The sequence below is a fragment of the Lutra lutra genome, chromosome 3, assembly GCF_902655055.1.
Source record: "Lutra lutra chromosome 3, mLutLut1.2, whole genome shotgun sequence".
Lineage (NCBI taxonomy): Eukaryota > Metazoa > Chordata > Mammalia > Carnivora > Mustelidae > Lutra > Lutra lutra.
The window spans coordinates 29,066,686-29,083,762 of record NC_062280.1 but is presented as its reverse complement, the minus strand read 5'-3'; the positions used below and the strand labels follow the sequence as shown (position 1 = coordinate 29,083,762).

The window sequence follows — 17,077 nt, the reverse complement described above, 5'->3', positions numbered from 1 at the left end:
AATTGAAATGTGCCCTCCCTACAAATTCATATGTTGAGGTCCCAACACCCAGTACCTCAGAATGTGACCTTATTTTAAAATAGAATAAAGAAGTAATCCAGCGAACAGTAGGGTGGGCCCAAATCGAATATAGGTGATGTTCTAAGAAAAGGATATTTGGATGCAGATGCACATGCATATAGGGAGACGGGCAAGCGAACATGAAGACAGGCACTCTACCAGGCAAGAAAAAAGCTCTGGAAAAGATCTTCCCTGCACAGCCCTCAGAAGGAACCTAACCTGCCAATACCTTGGTTCAGGGCTTCTGGCCTCCAGAACCATGAGACAGTACATCTCTGTTGGTTAAGCTGCTCGGCTTGTTGTCCTCTGTTATGGCGACCCTCGCACAATGAACACATGGGGACAACATAGGAATACAGGCATCCAGGATGTAGGACCATCTGGACCTGGTTCACTACGTCACCAAACTGGAGACTGAGAGTTTGCCCATGAAGGAAATTCTCTCTCACTACCAGAACTGAAAGACCCAGGTTGTAGGAGAGGAGAATCGCCAGTCACCATCGGCACTGACTGTGGACCAACAAAAGGAGGGTCAAGAGGACCAAGGCACCTTTGCTGAGGTCTGTGTGGTTTGGAGCGGTGCAGACTGGGGCTTCCACTCCGCCCCTCTCCCCAGACCTTAGCCCCTTCAAGAACAAACACAACTAGGGCAGAGGCCCAAGTCCCTCCTTCCCTGAGGAGGACCAGGGTCCTTATGCACTCACTGGCTAAAATGTGTTTGGGACTTGATGGCAACCAAGGTTGTCAGAATTTTTCAGCGTTTTTGGCCTCTGGTCACAAGTCATTAGGATGCTGAGAAATACCCAAGGGCAAGGCTGAAAAATGACTTCAGCTGGATTTGGAAGTGACTCTCAGATGGGACGACGGACTGATGTAATTTTGTGGGTATGTTAATCAGACCTTTTTAGAGAAACAAAACCACAGGGGTATACGTATATCTAGAGGGAGATTTATTTTAAGGAATTGGCTCGTGCAGTTGTGGTGGGTAGCAAGTCTCAAATTTATAGGGCAGGCCAGAAGCCTGGAAATTCCAGCAGGAGTTGATGTTGTAGTCTTGAGTCTGAAGGCAGCCTGGAGGCAGATTTCCTTCTTCTAGGGACATTAAGTCTTTTTACTTAAGGCCATCCACTGATTTGATGAGGCCCACCAACCCACATTATAGAGGGTAACTGCTCTACTCAAGGGGTACTGATTTAAATGGTAATCACCTTCATGGAAATACCTAGACTAGTCTCACCAAATCTCATAAACTAGCCAAGATGACACAGAAAATCAACAATCATTGTGGGTGAGCCTTTTTTGAGCCAATACACACTCCAGTGGTTGTCATGGATACTACTGAATGTGTCATGGGAATAGATGTGTTCAGGACATTTAACACTTCTCTGCACTGTAATGGATGTTCCCAATGGGGAAGCACCATGATCAGAACAGTGTTAGTGGGTTGAGTGGACCACCGGGGGTCTACCTTGTTCTCTCAGCTCAGTCGTGTGTTATCAATAAAGTAGTACAGGATTCCAGGGAATAGGAAGGGGTAGAAGGAAAGATCACTGTCTCGATCAAAGAACTGGTACAGACAAACATGATGCTTAAGAAAACAATCCGGGGGGGCACCTGGGTGGCTCAGTGGGTTAAAGCCTCTGCCTTCGGCTCAGGTCATGGTCCCAGTGTCCTGGGATCGAGCCCCACATCGGGCTCTGTGCTCTGCAGGGAGCCTGCTTCCCCCCTCTCTCTCTGTCTGCCTCTCTGCCTACTTGTGATCTCTGTCTGTCAAATAAATAAATAAAATCTTTAAAAAAAAAAAAAAGAAAACGATCCGGGGGTGCCTGGCTGGCTCAGTGGGAAGAGCCTGTGACACTTGATCTCAGGGTTATGGGTTTGAGCCCTGCATTGGATGTAGAGGTCATTAAAATTAATTAATTGATTGATTTTTTAAAACACAAAGAGTGCAACAGTACAGACTACTGCTCTACTTGGGTCAACCCTGATGCGCCATTCAAGTCACACAGGTCAGTGACTACTGAGTTCTGCAGCAAAATGATGTGGCCATGGGAAGCTGGTTCTCTAGGGTTTGGAACATGGCCCTCGCCCGACATCAGCTCCACGAATACCCCACGTGAGAGACTGTCACTGGCTTGTTGCCAAGAGCTAGTGCACACAGAGTTCCACACAGCAAAGTGTGGCTCGATCTGGTGTCCCTCTCGTGAGATGGGTCGGAAATGAGAACCCCAACAAGGTGGGCATGGCCTAACAAGCATCCCCTAATAGATGGCAGTAGTTCATCTGGGGAAATCATCCACCAGCCATTCAGTGGTCAGTTGTCCTCCAGATGTGTTGATTCAGGGTCTAGGCCAGCCCCTAAGACTTCCTGGGGGCCTCACCACACTGAGTTCCTTGACAAAGACTGGGCCTGGTTCACAGACAGATGAGCTAAGTTGAGAGCCATGGGGGATACTGGGCTGCTGCTGCTGCTATGTGGCCCCAAAGAAAACTGCTTACAACCATGCATGGAAAAGAGAACCCTCACTGTTCAACATGCAGAGCTGTGAGCTGTGCTACTTATTCTGGAAAAGCCTTCCCCAAATGCACCTTGCTACATTTTCCCTTGATTCCTGACAGTACGGGCTGATGCTTAGCAGTGGAATGCCTGAATGAACACGTCTCAGGCTCTCTGGGAAGGAACAATATGGCGGAAGATCACACAAGACCCATAGCCTCTGTCCGAGACCAAGTGGATGCCCGTGGCAAAGGTTTCCTTGGATGAACATCGGTGGAATCAGCAAGCAGAGGGGACCTGTGATGCCCCTGAAGGGACCCTATAGACACCTGGGTACACCATTGCACCAGGGCACAGTAATCCATCTACCATTCAAGACTGGGCCCCCAACAAGGCCTAGTGACTCTGGCACGCAAAGCCAAAGAAGCCTGGCAAATATGTCTGGACTCCCCGCTAGACAATCCAGCGGTAAAGGAAATGTGGGGGCACAGAGCGAGGGGTACCAGTGCTGGCCTGGCCTGGCACACAGCCTGTACAGGTCCCCTTCCATCCTCTCAAGAGGCCTGGATAAGCTGTAGGGGATCCACATAATTAACTCTTCTCATTCTACCATTTTTCTTCCCACACCCTGCCTCTTGGAAAACCAAGCCTACTGGAATATGGACACAGCAAGGAGAGTCGGGGTGAACGACTCTAACCTGGTGCTTCCATTGCCTTCAGCTATGTTTGCCACTCTTGGGCATTAACAGATGTTGCCGATAACGGTTATGACTGTGAGGTGACGACTCCTCAGGGTCCTGCGGTTGGGGTTCAGGAAGGTTCTAGAATGGTAGTTGGTAAATAAGGGAGAAATTTGGGATGAGCTCCTATCAATAGAACTGGACTGTTTATCTGGTGGGGTGGTCCCAGCCCCGAGAATTCTCTCTCATATCTGGATATGTAAAGGTCAGGGGAGAATCACGGAGCAGCCCCGAACACACCCACACCCTTGATGACTCGAGCCATAGCTTAGGAGTTTTGGCAGAACACTTTGCCATCTTCCTGGAATATGAGAGAATGTTCCATAAGGAGCGGCTATAAGGGATCTCCCACTCGCCTTCCTAATCTCCCTTGGTAGGTTGTCATGAAACAGTTTCTCTTCACCTCCCAGGTTCTGATGGAAGTGCTGGCTTTTGGTTCACCCCAACCCCGACAAGAACCACAGAGTAGAAATGCCCCTGGCTGCCGTCTAGAAGGAACGCATCAGCAACGGGATACCCTGTAACTCACGTTGCTCTCATCTGGTGGGCAAAGTTTCAGTGTCGTCCTTTTGAATGTGTGGGACAGGGTTCACGGGGAGCTGGGACCTTTGCCTCTTTTTCCTTTCACTATGTAAGCCATCAAATGTCTAAACCTGAAAGTGGCTTGTTGTATCTTTATTGATTAAATCAGTCAGGTCTTAGCTTTGCTTTTTCTTCTTGACATTTCATCAGTTAAATAAGTAAGAGAACTATACTATTAGTTGATCCCCAAGGTACACTGTGGCTAGCCATATGTTAAGGTCAATAACTCAAGGCAGGTCATAATGGCCATTGCGCACATTTTAGGCATGGTGCCTAGAATGTACTAATCCGTCTCTAGGCAGGGGATGGTTACCTGGGGTGTGCAAACAGGCTGGGGGTGGGGAGGGAAAGCTGAAATTCTATGTAGTATGTTGTATACAGACTCATTTTTTGCTGTTGTAAAGGGCCATAGCTTTCAGATTTTTAATCTTGTTAGGTCGGGGACCCAAACAGAGTTAGGAAACTCAGCTTTGGGTTGGGATAGAGATTTGCTCCTTAACCGGATTCTGGTCAGGCTGTGCCCAGCCCTCTTCTCAGCTAGGCCTCAGCTGTGGCCGAGAAAGACTGGAGCACACCAACATACTTTCTAACAGCTCAGAGTAGCATCCCTAGGATGACCTTCATCCCTCGGAGAAAGGCCTGCCTAAGAAAACCCAAGGCTGCCAAAAGAATTTCCCGTTTGCTCCAGCCGACACCTAAAAATAAAGCCCCTGTGTCCAGTCCCTGAGGACATGTAGACGTCTAACTCTGATAAGCCCCGGCTAACAAACCAGATGAGTCTCACATGGACCAAACATCCCGTTTCCTGCTTTTTGTGATTTTTCATTTCCCTGACTCTGCTCAGGCCCCCACCATCCCGCTCCCCCCTCCCTCACTCTCCTCTTAAAACGCCCAGGCAGGGGCGCCTGGGTGGCTCAGTGGGTTAAAGCCTCTGCTTTCAGCTCAGGTCATGATCCCAGGGTCCTGGGATCGAGCCCCACATCGGGCTCTCTGCTCAGCAGGGAGCCTGCTTCCTCCTCTCTCTCTCTGCCTGCCTCTCTGCCTATTTGTGATCTCTGTCAAATAAATAAATAAAATCTTTAAAAAAAAAAAAAAAAAAAAGCCCAGGCATACCCCTCACCGCCTCACAAAGCAGAGGGAATTTATCTCTTTCCCCTCCTGTCACGCATCACTGAGGAAAATCTGTTTTCACCACTTTCACGAATGTCTCCTGCGCTTCTCTTTGACAGTTATGTGTACCTTGAAAACTCAAAATATAATACCAAACCCCAAAGTGGAAACCCCACGAACCTCCATCAACAGGCGGGTAAAAGAACACACTGGGGCATAGCCCATGAGGGAATATTACTCAGCCATAAAAAGGAACAAAGGACTGATAGAGGCCCCAGTGAGGATGAACCTGGAAAACAGCTCGCTAAGTCAAAGGCGCCTTTCACAATCGACCACATAGCCAGTGAGCCCGGGTATATGAAATACCCAGAATAGGCAAATCCACAGAGAGGGAAAATGGATTAGTGGTTGCCAGGACTGATGAAGGAATGGAGCCCGGGTGATGCTAGAAAGCCCCGGGTTTCTTTCCAGGGCAATGAAAATATTCTAAAATTAATGTGGTGATGGTGACGTAAGTCTGGGAATCTCCGAAAAGCCTCGTAACTGTTCAGTGGGATAGATGATAGGGCGCGTGATTCTACCTCCATAAAGCTGTCACAAGAGGAAAAAAAAAATAACATTAAAATCATCTAAAATCTCCACTAGGAAAAATTGATACCACATGGCAATGTTCTGTTTTCCTACTTAAGGGCCTGTTCCGTGTACTGACTAGTGGACTCCTCAGGAAGGCTCTCGGTACAGCAAAAAAAAAAAACAAAACAAAAAACATGAAAACAGCAAGGAAATAGCTTTTACTTTACAAAAGTAGACTCACAAACTCCACGTACTATTTTGCCGGTAGCAACAAACTTGCCCCTAAAAGTTGGCAGCCATCAGCTGGATAGACAGAAGGAGAGAGGGAACGGTCAGCACAAGCCACTCTGCTTCCACTGACAGGTGTGGCCAAAAGAAGGCCCACTCGGGGTCAGAGGTGAAGAGGAGCCCCACTGGGATAGTCCTGTCTCAGGACTGTCAAAGTGTCGTCAGGAATTTAGCCCCAACCCCCTCCCACAAGCGGAATTCACATTTCCAAGAGACAGAAGGTGCTAAATAATTAACAGCATTCCCTGGTCCTCCTTGCTTTCAACCTGGCCTTGAATGGTCTCTGAGATCAGACCACGCCAGTGGCTCCATGTGGATGAGCGGGACTGCTTGTATTTTTTATTATGAATATTTACTGGGTATTTTACTGGATAAAGAAAATAACATTATAAATACACACGCACCCACCCACCAAAATTAAGAACCATTATTATGTGTCATATTTGTTTCAAACCTTTTTTTTTAAAGATTTTTTTTTTTTATTTATTTGACAGACAGAGATCACAAGTAGGCAGAGAGGCAGGCGGCGGCGGGGGGAGGGGGGGAAGCAGGCTCCCCACTGAGCAGAGAGACAGATGTGGGGCTCTCCAAGGACCCTGAGACCATGACCTGAGCTGAAGGCAGAGGCTTAACCCACTGACCCACCCAGGCGCCCCCTCAAATCTTTTTAAAAAATGAAAATATTAAAAAAAAAAAAGAAAACATTTCCAAGTCTCCTTATCATTCCCTTTGCCTTCCCTTCCCAGAACAACCACTATTCTGAATTTGAAATGTATTCTTTCCATCAATGTTTAAATAATTTTACTACATATATATGTGTCCAGCAACAGCCTATGGTACTTTTGTGCAGTTTTTAATTTACAGAAATAGTATTGTATTGTACCTATCATTCTATAGTCAACCTTGTTTTGAGTTATATATGGGTACATTAAAAGCTTGTGCATTCATTATGACTGTCCTATATTGTTCCATTGTAGGACTATATCACAATTTCTTTATCCTGCTCATGGGCATTTAACATGGTTCTGATTTTTTTATTACTTTACAAACAAGGTTGCAAAAAAAAAATGTGGTGCACATGTGTATCCATTACTTCAATAATCATAAAAATGTCTGTTTTTATGCAAGAACAGAAGTGTTGTAAGTTATAAAGATACGCACCGTAGGCCAGTAAGAATTTCCCTGGGACTGTCCTGTTGATTTTGGCCCTTCTAACTGGTGTAAGGTGGTATCTCAATGTGGTTTTGATTTGAATTTCCCTGACGGCTAGTGATGATGAATTGGGGAAATCGGAGAGGGAGACAAACCATGAGAGACTGTGGACTCCGAGAAACTGAGGATTTTGGACGGGGGTGGGGGGGGGATTGGGTGAGCCTGGTGGTGGGTATTAAGGAGGGCATGTACTGCATGGAGCACTGGGTATGGTGCATAAACAATGAATCTTGGAACACTGAAAAAATAAAATTAAGATGTTACAAAAAGAAAAACATTAAAAAAAAAAAGAATTTCCCTGGGACTTAGCACTCTAGACAAACGACGGGCTGAGGGGAGTGGGTGATTCAAGACAAGGCACCTGGGGCGCCCTCAGAGGGGCTGTGGGGTGGAGACAGAAGCACCGCTCAACCCCCCCCCCCAAACCTGCAGCCTTCACCCACCCCGAAGCAAATCCATGGTGTGCTGAGCTGAGCGCACTTTGCCTACATGCAGAGCTGGTCATTGGTGGAACAGTGAGAGTACCCCAAGAACAAGGAACGTGCCATCAGCAGCGGACGCAGAAGTGGAAAGAGGGTGTAGCACGGAGGTGGAAATCGAAAGGACCCAGAGCCAAACAAGGGTGCGAGGGGAAGGGCCATCAGAGGACCTCAAAATACTATGTTACACTAGGAAGCACGCAGTCAGCCATGCACTTATCTCCTGCTTTCTGTTCTTTGGCTGTTTTATTTTTTTTTAAAAGATTTTATTTATTTATATGACAGACAGAGATCACAAGTAGGCAGAGAGGCAAGCAGAGAGAGAGAGAGAGAGAGAGAGAGAGAGAGAGAGAGAGGAGGAAGCAGGCTCCCTGCTAAGCAGAGAGCCTGATGCAGGGCTCAATCCCAGGACCCTGGGATCATGACCTGAGCTGAAGGCAGAGAGGCTTTAACCCACTGAGCCACCCAGGCGCCCCAGGCTCTTGTTGTTTTTATGGTAATAGGTCCTCTCCTTGTAATAGAGAAAACCTGGTGGAGGTCCAGAGCAGTCCCACAATAAAAGATAAGACCTCCTCCTAACTCCCCTCTCCAATGCCAAGACCCCCACACAGAGGCAACCATTCATTACCAAGTTCTTACGCATCCTCCTGGAGAGATTTTATGCACCTACTAAACATATACATGCATATATTTAGTTTTGTGCCTTATTTTCTTCCCATCTCTTAGCAGGCAATTCATATTAATATACAGAGCTGAGGTCTGTTTTAACGGTTGCATAAAATTCCATCATATGAAGATACTATAATTAATTAGTCCCTTACCAGGACACGTACGTCATCCTACGCTCGCCCAATCGGAAATATCACTACCTTGACTATTCGGTATTCTTTTGACCACAGAACTTCATCTGTAAGATAAAAATTCTAACAGCCATTGCTAAGTTGGTATGATTCACACCTTCGACCTTAATACCTGGTTTTGAATTTCCCATCCCTGTGGCTTAAAAGCCATCCACCCAGTTTGGCCATAGTCTCAAGGACAACCTCTCGTGTCTGCCAGATGCATCTGAGAGCCAACTAAAGGTAACTAGAAGATAATTTCTGACAGGCTGGATGGTAACAGGAGTCCTGGAGCAGAAAATCCATCTAATCAATGGTATTAGCCAAACCCAAGAAAGAATGTGTTAACAGAATGAGAGTGGCCATTACAGAACCCAGAAGAGGGGAGCCAAGCAGCAAGAATTCGGCACATTCATCTCTCAAGAGAGAGATACTTAATCTAACGGACAGGCACCAGAGAGTCCCATTCAACCAGGTTTCTCCAAAGCCTAGATGAAATTTCCTTCCGTGCAGTTCTGCTCCTTTCATTCTGGGGCCTCCGGACACCAAGCACCACTAATGTAATGATTATTTTCTCTCCCTAGGTAATTGGATCCTAGAAGAGGATGTGGTGGATTAAAGATGGCCACGGATTCGTTGACACCCTTCCCATCAAGAGGCGAGGTCTACGTCTTCTCCTCTGGAATCTGGGGGGCTCTGTAACTGCTTTGATGGGTAGAATACAGGCGAAATGACAATGTGCCGGTTTTCAGGCCCAGGTCTGAAGAAACTGGCCACGTCCACCTTCCAGCTCTTGGAAACTCACTTTGGGGGAAGCCAGTACCTTGCAAGAACTCTGACTATCCAGAGACCACCATGATGTGCAGAAGCCCAGGCTAACCACACGGAAAGAGAGAGAGAGAGAGAGAGAGGAACTCAGCTGATGTGGCCAAACTAGCGCAGGCACCGAACATGCAACTGAAGAAACTATCTTGGAAATTCCAGGCCCAGGAGTCCTGACATGGGGAAAAACTGAGGAAGCCAGCCAAAAGCCAGGCACAAGGCCCAGAAATACAGCCCCACTTGAGCCATCCCAGCCATCGCCAGCCATTCAAATCGAAGCCCCACTACACTGTGAAGCTGAGGTAAGTCCGTTCTGATGTGCGCTGCTCAAATTCCTGACCCACAAAATCAGGAGTGTAACAAAACGTTGGTTTAAGCCATTATGTTGTTACACAGCAATAGATAACTGGGTTTCTATGTGATTCAGTATTAGGATCCCCCAGAGGACCGGCATCCTTAGTAAATAAATACACGGCCACCCCGATCCACAATTTGTTTCTGTGGGTTTGGCCAACGTTGGTCAGTCCCTAATAGTCTTCCCGTGCTGAATTTGCCGATTTAGTTTCTGAACTTGAAAAGCTGAGACCTCAAGGGTCAGGCTTACTCGTTCTGTCCACCACCCTCGCTGTCTCTTCTTCACTCCAGCTAATGTCACACAAGCCAGACCACAGAGCTGACGAGAATCTCACAAAGTTTGCCACCAGAGGGAGCCACTGCTCAGTATCCATCACAGTCCTGTGACTGCTACATGAAATTTATTGGTTTTTATATTTTTTTATATTTTTTCTCCTTTTAGAGAGAGCAGGGAGGGACAGAGGGAAAGAATCTCAAGCAGGCTCCACGCCCAGCACGGAGCCCAACACGGGTCTCCATCTCACCACCCTGTGATCATGACCTCAGCTGAAGTCAAGATTTGGACGCTTAACTGAGCCAGGTGCCCCTGAAATTTGTTTTTTTATTAAACATTACTGAGAACCTTCCCCTACCTGGGACTGTGTCTGGCACTGGGGGATACAGAGGTGGGAAGGACACAGGCCCAGCTGTCAGAACTTATCAGCCTCTAAGCCATAAACAGGCAATGGTATAAAACATGGGCACCTGAGTATGTCAAACAAATACTAATAGACTTACAGGGAGAAATAGCAGCGATACAATAATAGTAGGGGAATTTGATATCCCCCTGGACAGATCATCGAGACAGAAAATCAATAAGGAAACACTGGCCTCAAATGACACAGCAGACCAGAGGGGCTTAGTAGACTCACACCGAACATTCCAGAACATTCCAGAACATTCCATCCAAACACGACAGAAGACGCATTCTTCTCCAAGCGCACATGGAACATTCTCCAGGAGAGATCACATGACAGGCCACAACACAAGTCTTAACAAATTTAAGAAGATTAAAATCTCATCAAGCATCTTTTGTCCCCACAAGGGTATGAAACTAGAAACTGATTACAAAAAAACAAAAACAAAAACCTGGAAAATTCATAAAAATGTGGAGATTAAACAACAGACTACTGAATAACAGAGAAGAAACCTAAAAGAGAAAAATCAGAAAATACCTAAAGACAAATGAAAATGGAAATAGAGCATCCTAAACCTTAAAAGAGGAAGGGGGCACCTGGAAAAAGGAGGTCAGGGCCTCAAATGTCTCTGTGAAAAGTTAAAAGCTGATTCCCAGGCCCTGTGGAGATTCCTGGGCTGGGAAATCAAACATGCTTTTAGGGACACAGACAGAGCCGTGGTGCTTACGTAAATTACCGGGGCAGAGTGCGCAGCAAGGGAGACCGAGCAGGAGGGGGCGCCCAGGTCCCGTTCCTTCCCACAGTCCCCAGGAGGTTGCTCCGGGCGGCCAAGCAAGGAGGCTGACCTGGCACTGGGGCTGTGGAGCTGGACATGACACCCTCTGCATTGGGCAGAACGAGGCCCATTAGGTTCGGAAGGTCCCAGATCATCTGGCCTTTTATGCTCATGTCCAGTGGAGAATGGGAATGCAGGCTTAAGGAAAGGATGGAAAGAGTGGTAAAAGCCAGAATTTATGGGATACAGCAAAAGCGATCCTAAGAGAGAAGTTCACGGTGATAGATGCCACATCAAGAAACAAGAACGAGGGGCACCTGGGTGGCTCAGTGGGTTAAGCCTCTGCCTTTGGCTTGGGTCATGATCCCAGAGTCCTGGGATCGAGCCCCGCATAGGGCTCTCTGCTCATCGGGGACCCTGCTTCCCGCCCCCCCGCCCCCCACTCTGCCTACTCTGATCTCTCTGTCAAATAAAAAAAAAAAAATTTAAAATCTTAAAAATATATATATACACAAGAACAATCTCATGGGCGTCTGGGTGGCTCAGCTTGTTGAGCGACTCCCTTATGCTCAGGTCACAATCCTAGAGTCCTGGGATTGAGTCCCACATGGGGTTCCCTGCTCAGTGGGGAGTCTGCTTCCCCCTCTGACCTTCCCCCTCTCATGCTCTCTCTCTTATTCTCAAATAAATAAATAAAATCTTTTTTTTTTTAAGATTTTATTTATTTATTTGACAGAGAGAAATCACAAGTAGGCAGAGAGGCAGGCAGAGAGAGAGGAGGAAGCAGGCTCCCTGCTGAGCAGAAAGCCCGATATGGGGCTTGAACCCAGGACCTGGGATCATGACCTGAACCGAAGGCAGCGGCTTAACCCACTGAGCCACCCAGGCGCCCCAAATAAATAAAATCTTAAAAAAAAAAAGAAAAGAAAGAAATAAGAAAGATCTCAAATAAACAACCTAACTTTACACTTTGAAGAACTAGAAAAAGAACAGCAACTAATCTCAAAGTTAGTTTATGGAAGAAAACAACAAAGATCAGGATGAAAAGAAATAAAATAGAGACTAAAAAGACAATAGAAAATATCATCAGCCTCATAAATGAGCAGAAGATCCAAGTAAACATTTTTCCCAAGAAGACATACAGATTGCCAACGGGGACAGGAAAAGACGCTCAACATCACTCATCATCAGAGAAATGCAAATCAAAATCACAGTGAGATAGCATCTCACGCCTGTTAGAATGAACCTCAAAAAGGGGCACTTGGAGGAGTCAGTTGGTTAAGCATCTGCCTTCGGCTCGGGTCACGATCCCAGGGTCCTGGGATCAAGCCCCACATTGGGCTCCCTGCTCGGTGCAGAGTTTGCTTCTCCTCTCCCTCTGCATTTCCTCCCTCCACCCCTGCTCAAGCTCTCACTCACTCTCTCTTAAATAGATAAATAAAATCTATTTTAAAAATTATTTTTAAAAAAAGAAGCATGAACCTCCAAAGGACGAAAGATTATAAGTGTTGGTAAGGACGTGGAGAAAAGAGAACTCTCGCGTCCTCTCATTGGGGAGGCAAACTGGTACAGTCCCTAGGGAGGTTCTTCAAAAAGTCAAAAATAGAACTACCCTGTAATCCAGCAATTCCACTCTGGGTATTTATCTAAAGAAAACAAAAATACTAACCAAAAAGATCTAGGCACCCCGTTCTCATGGCTGCATTATTTACAAGAGCCAAGACCTGGAAGCAATCTAAGTGTCCGTTAAGGGATGAATTGTTAGAGAAGTTACGGTATACATACAATGAAATATTATTTGGCCACACAAGAGAAGATCATCTCAACATTTATGACAAATGGATGGACTTTGAGGGCATCATGCTAAGTGAAATAAGTCAGAGAAAGACAAATATTGACTGATCTCTCTTCCATGCGGGATCTAAAAACAAAGCAAACAAAACTAAATTCACAGATACACAGAACAGACTGGTGGCTGCCAGAAGCCACAGGTGGGAGGGGGCGGAATGGGTGAAGGGGGTCAAAAGATACAAATTTCCAGATACAAAATAAATACAACATAAATTACATTCTGGGGCTTTAATGCTCAGCCTGGTGACTATAATTATTAATACTTATGACACATTTGAATGTTTCTAAGAGAGTAGATCTTAGAGTTTGCACCATAAGAAAAAAAATGTGTAACTGTTAAAAGAGAGAGAGAGAGAGAGAAACATGCATATGAAATGACAATTATGTGCACAGGGCACTGTGGGGCACACAAGGGGTCCCCAGCTGAGACAGTCCCCAATTAGAGCAATGGAATATGTAACCGGTCTCATCATTCTCTCAGCTGACATCTTTGAAAGAAATTAATTTAAATCTACATATAATTTTAACATACGTTCACATTTCATTTTTCCAGCACTTGGTATTATTTTAGTTAAGCTAGAGAAGGGAACGGCATTTATGGGCTAGCACGATTTTCACTTGTTCCAATCCCCACTCTATCCCTTGAGTCCTACGATGCTTCCCTGAGCTGATTTTATGATTTTTGCATGTGATACACGGTTTTTAACAACTGAGGGTACAGGGGATATTATGGTCAGCTGCCCTTAGAGCAATTCCACTCGTATGCCTTGTGCAGTACTCACCTGGTTTAGGTGGGAGGGACCCCAATCCCAGCTTTAGGGGTGAGTCTGCACATGTCTAAGTTAACTAGAGTATGTCTCTGGCCACTGTGATGGGTTCAGAGACGTGCAGTTAGCCCAGGTCAGTCATCTAACTTCTGCAAGACAGAGGAGCCAAGGCACATACCAAAAACCAAAAACTATAGCTTTGATCATCTCATGAATGTCCAGAGCAAATTACATAGCTAAGGGGACCCAACTATTACACTTTTTGGTTATAGGAGCCAATAAGCGTACTTGAAGCCAGTGGGAGTGGCAACCAAATAAATTTGAACTGATACAGTGTGGGTCCCTGAAATGTATCCTCCTTCTCAGTAGGAGTACTAACTGGGTTTCATAGATGTGCAGCCCTCCACTCTTTATGAATTCACACCAGCTGCAGGTCGTGAGAAGGGCTAATATATTTTCCATCGATGCCCTGGGAAGGTTCATGTGACTCCAGATCTCTGGGATCTAGGGGCTGGAGGCCAGGGTGCTCTCCTGGATCCTAGCCCTGGCCACTCCTTTAAAAAGCTACACATGTCTGGGGCTCTTGGGTGGCACAGTCGGTTAAGCAGACGACTCTTAATTTCAGTTGACAAGATAATCTCAGGGCTCCAAGCTCGGAGTGGAGTCTGCCTGAGATTCTCTCTCTCCCTCTCCCTCTGCCTCTCCCTTGGCGTTCTCTCTCTCTCAAATAAATAAATAAATTTTAAATAAAGTAAAAAAAAAATAAAAGGCTATGCATTCCCAGCTTTCTCCTGCTTCCTCCTACACCTCCTCGGATGGTCTAGAATTTCTTTGGTAGTTACTGCTCCAGAGAAAATCCTAAGCAAAACCTTGCAGTTAACTCTCCCTAAGAAGTGATGAGAAATCCTTCGTCCCCACCCCTGGGGCATTCACTGGGCTTCTCACATTTCCAGAGGTTAAATCACATAGGAAAAGTTTACAGGATTCTGTTTTCTTGGCTTACTTGGTTTCTTGACGCTGAGCCTGGAAGGAATGCTTTTTTAACCATCTCTGAGTACCTTGGGAGCTGCCCACCCAGTTTCAGGAACAGGAGCTAACAGAGAAGGCCCCAGGAGAGGATAGCAGCCCAGAGGGAGCAGAGGCTCTGAAATTAGTCCGGTTAGACCCCAGAGTCATTTTTGCCTTCATCCACAATCCTGGTCCAGCTGTGTCTGGAGGGCGGCTCAGACAGGCCACTCCCCAGCCTTCATCCCCTGAGGTCCTCTCTACCCCTCCCGTCTAGTCCATCCTACTGCACCCAAGTTTCCTTTCTGAAATTAGCAGTTAATTGACTCATTCAGACCCTTGTCCTCCTTCTCCCGCAAGGGGGCATATAAACCATGAAGACACTGCCCACCTCCCAGTGAATCCCAGCCCTTTGAAAAAATGCCTGGGGCAGAGTCGGTGCATTTGTACTTTGTAAGAGTCATTGGGAAGACAGATTCCAGCTGAATCTCTTCAGTTCATCTCCTAAAACCTCTCCACCTTAACCCACATTGGTTTTCCAGTCTCTGTCCATTCGCAGTGGGATATCCATCCATCCCTGCCTCAGTGTTCCCCTGAATAAACTCTCCTTACTGGACATTGATTCCTTAATAATAACAACAGCAACAAAATGCACCTTTTCCTGAACGTCTATGATTTTGCTTTCAATCCCCAGAAGTGACATTTTTCTCCCTATGGGAAAACTTATCTTGCAAGTTGCTAGATGTCCATAATCCTCCCCAAAGCCATTTCCTTTGGAAGAAGTCTGTGGTAGCCAACACCACCCCAGAATTAAATAGTGGTTCTACCACATCTGACAGGGTAGACACTGGGACCTGCCATTGTTACCAAGACAGTTCCCGCCTCTCTCAACCTCTGTGCTTGGCTTCCCAAGCCACCTCCTCCCGGTGCCTACCGCTCTGGACCTACTCATTTCAGCTCAAAGAGTTCTGTCTACCCTTTACACGTGATCCCTACCGACGTCCAGCCTAGGACCATAGCTCCAGTCGGTCCTGAGCTAAATTTTCGTGTCCTTCACTTTTTTGTCCAACATCTCTCCAACTCCTGCTCCTCCGTCCTGGTGCTCACTCCTCCCATTCCCCCCTTCCCCGGTCGCGAGGCCGGCTCGGTTACCTGGAGCTTGTGTAACCGCAGAACGTAGCCTTGCACTAACAGCTGGAAGAGGAACCTCAGCGGTCGGGGCCCAGGAAGCTCCTCCAGGGTCCGCAGCCTCTGGTCGCCAGGCCCGTTTCCAGGAGTCTCGGCGGTAACCGGGACCGCGGCGGGGATGGCGGCCTTGGCTCTGGCCCCGTGTGGGCAGAGGCCCGGGAAGGCCACCCGCGGCCCCAGCAGCGCCCACCGCAGTCTCGCGCCCCGCAGCGCAGCCACGCGATCCATGGCCCGCGCCGCCGCGCCTTTGGACCGCAAGTGAAGAGCGCCTGGAGCCGGCTCAGAGATCTACCCGGAGGGGCGGGTTCAAGGGCGCCAGAGGTCGGGAGTGGGCCGGGCGAAAGCCGGCCAGGCCCCTCACTGCTCACTTTGCCTGGCGGTCGTCGGTTTCTCCTACGGGACCTAACGAACACACATAGGCCACCTTCTCCAGCGGTAGGCCTGCGGCCCGGGGGAGGCGCCGGCCAACTCCACTGCAGAGGATGCGCCCCGGGATTAACCCAGACGCCCCCAGAGCGCCGATGGCGCCCGCCGCCGCCGCGACTCCCCACCTTGCATTTCCGCGAACTCGCGGCAAGAATGTGAAGTTCTTTGGTCTGTACTTTGATTCGCAGTCCAGCAAAGTTCTGGAAACCCGGGGCGCTTCCAAGGCCAGGAAGCCCCAGCCAGCGAGCCCGGCCCTTGCCTGACCTACAGGTTCGCCACCGCACAGCACCCTCGCCCCGGTGCTCCTCACTTCCCAGAGAGCAGGAACCCGCTGCTGGGATTTAACTGGCCGCTGGCTTTTCCTAATGCGCATCCCCCCCCCCACCCCGCCAATCCCGCCCCAAGCCCCCGGAGTTGATCCAGGAGTCGGAGCTCCCAGCAAGGAGAGAAAAGAAAAGAAAAAAAAAAAAAAAAAAAAAAAAAAAAAAAAAAAAAGGAAAACAAAGCAGAGCACAGCAAAGAAAAACCGCCCCTTGTCCAAGGTCATCTGATTCCTGGCCGGTGAAAGACACGCAAACAAATTTAAGTATTAGGTGTCTGTTAATGCAATTCTGTTCCCTCCACATTCCTAAATCAGCTAAGGCAGGGTTTTTCCAGCTGTAGGTTGAGCCCGGATTTAGGGACTGTGACCAGAATTATTTTTTAATAAGATGGAAAAGAGTTGGGGCGCCTGGGTGGCTCAGTGGGTTAAAGCCTCTGCCTTCGGCTCAGGTCATGATCCCAGGGTCCTGGGATCCAGCCCCGCGACGGGCTCTCTGCTCGCGGGAAGCCT

The 17,077-nt window shown here is 47.6% G+C and overlaps 1 protein-coding gene across 1 annotated transcript in view; it reads right to left on the bottom strand.

Moving 5' to 3' along the window:
• The window catches only part of LOC125095290 (sterol 26-hydroxylase, mitochondrial), a 36,871-nt gene extending 20,317 nt beyond the window's left edge, over positions 1–16,554 (bottom strand). Inside the window, exons 1-2 of the mRNA XM_047721548.1 lie at positions 16,371–16,554; positions 15,784–16,221 (exon numbers count right to left, since the gene is read on the bottom strand). Of these exons, the coding sequence (XP_047577504.1) occupies positions 15,784–16,047 (264 nt within the window). The 5' untranslated portion in view covers positions 16,048–16,221; positions 16,371–16,554. The remainder of the gene's footprint in view (positions 1–15,783; positions 16,222–16,370) is intronic.
• Between the last annotated feature and the right edge of the window lie 523 nt (positions 16,555–17,077).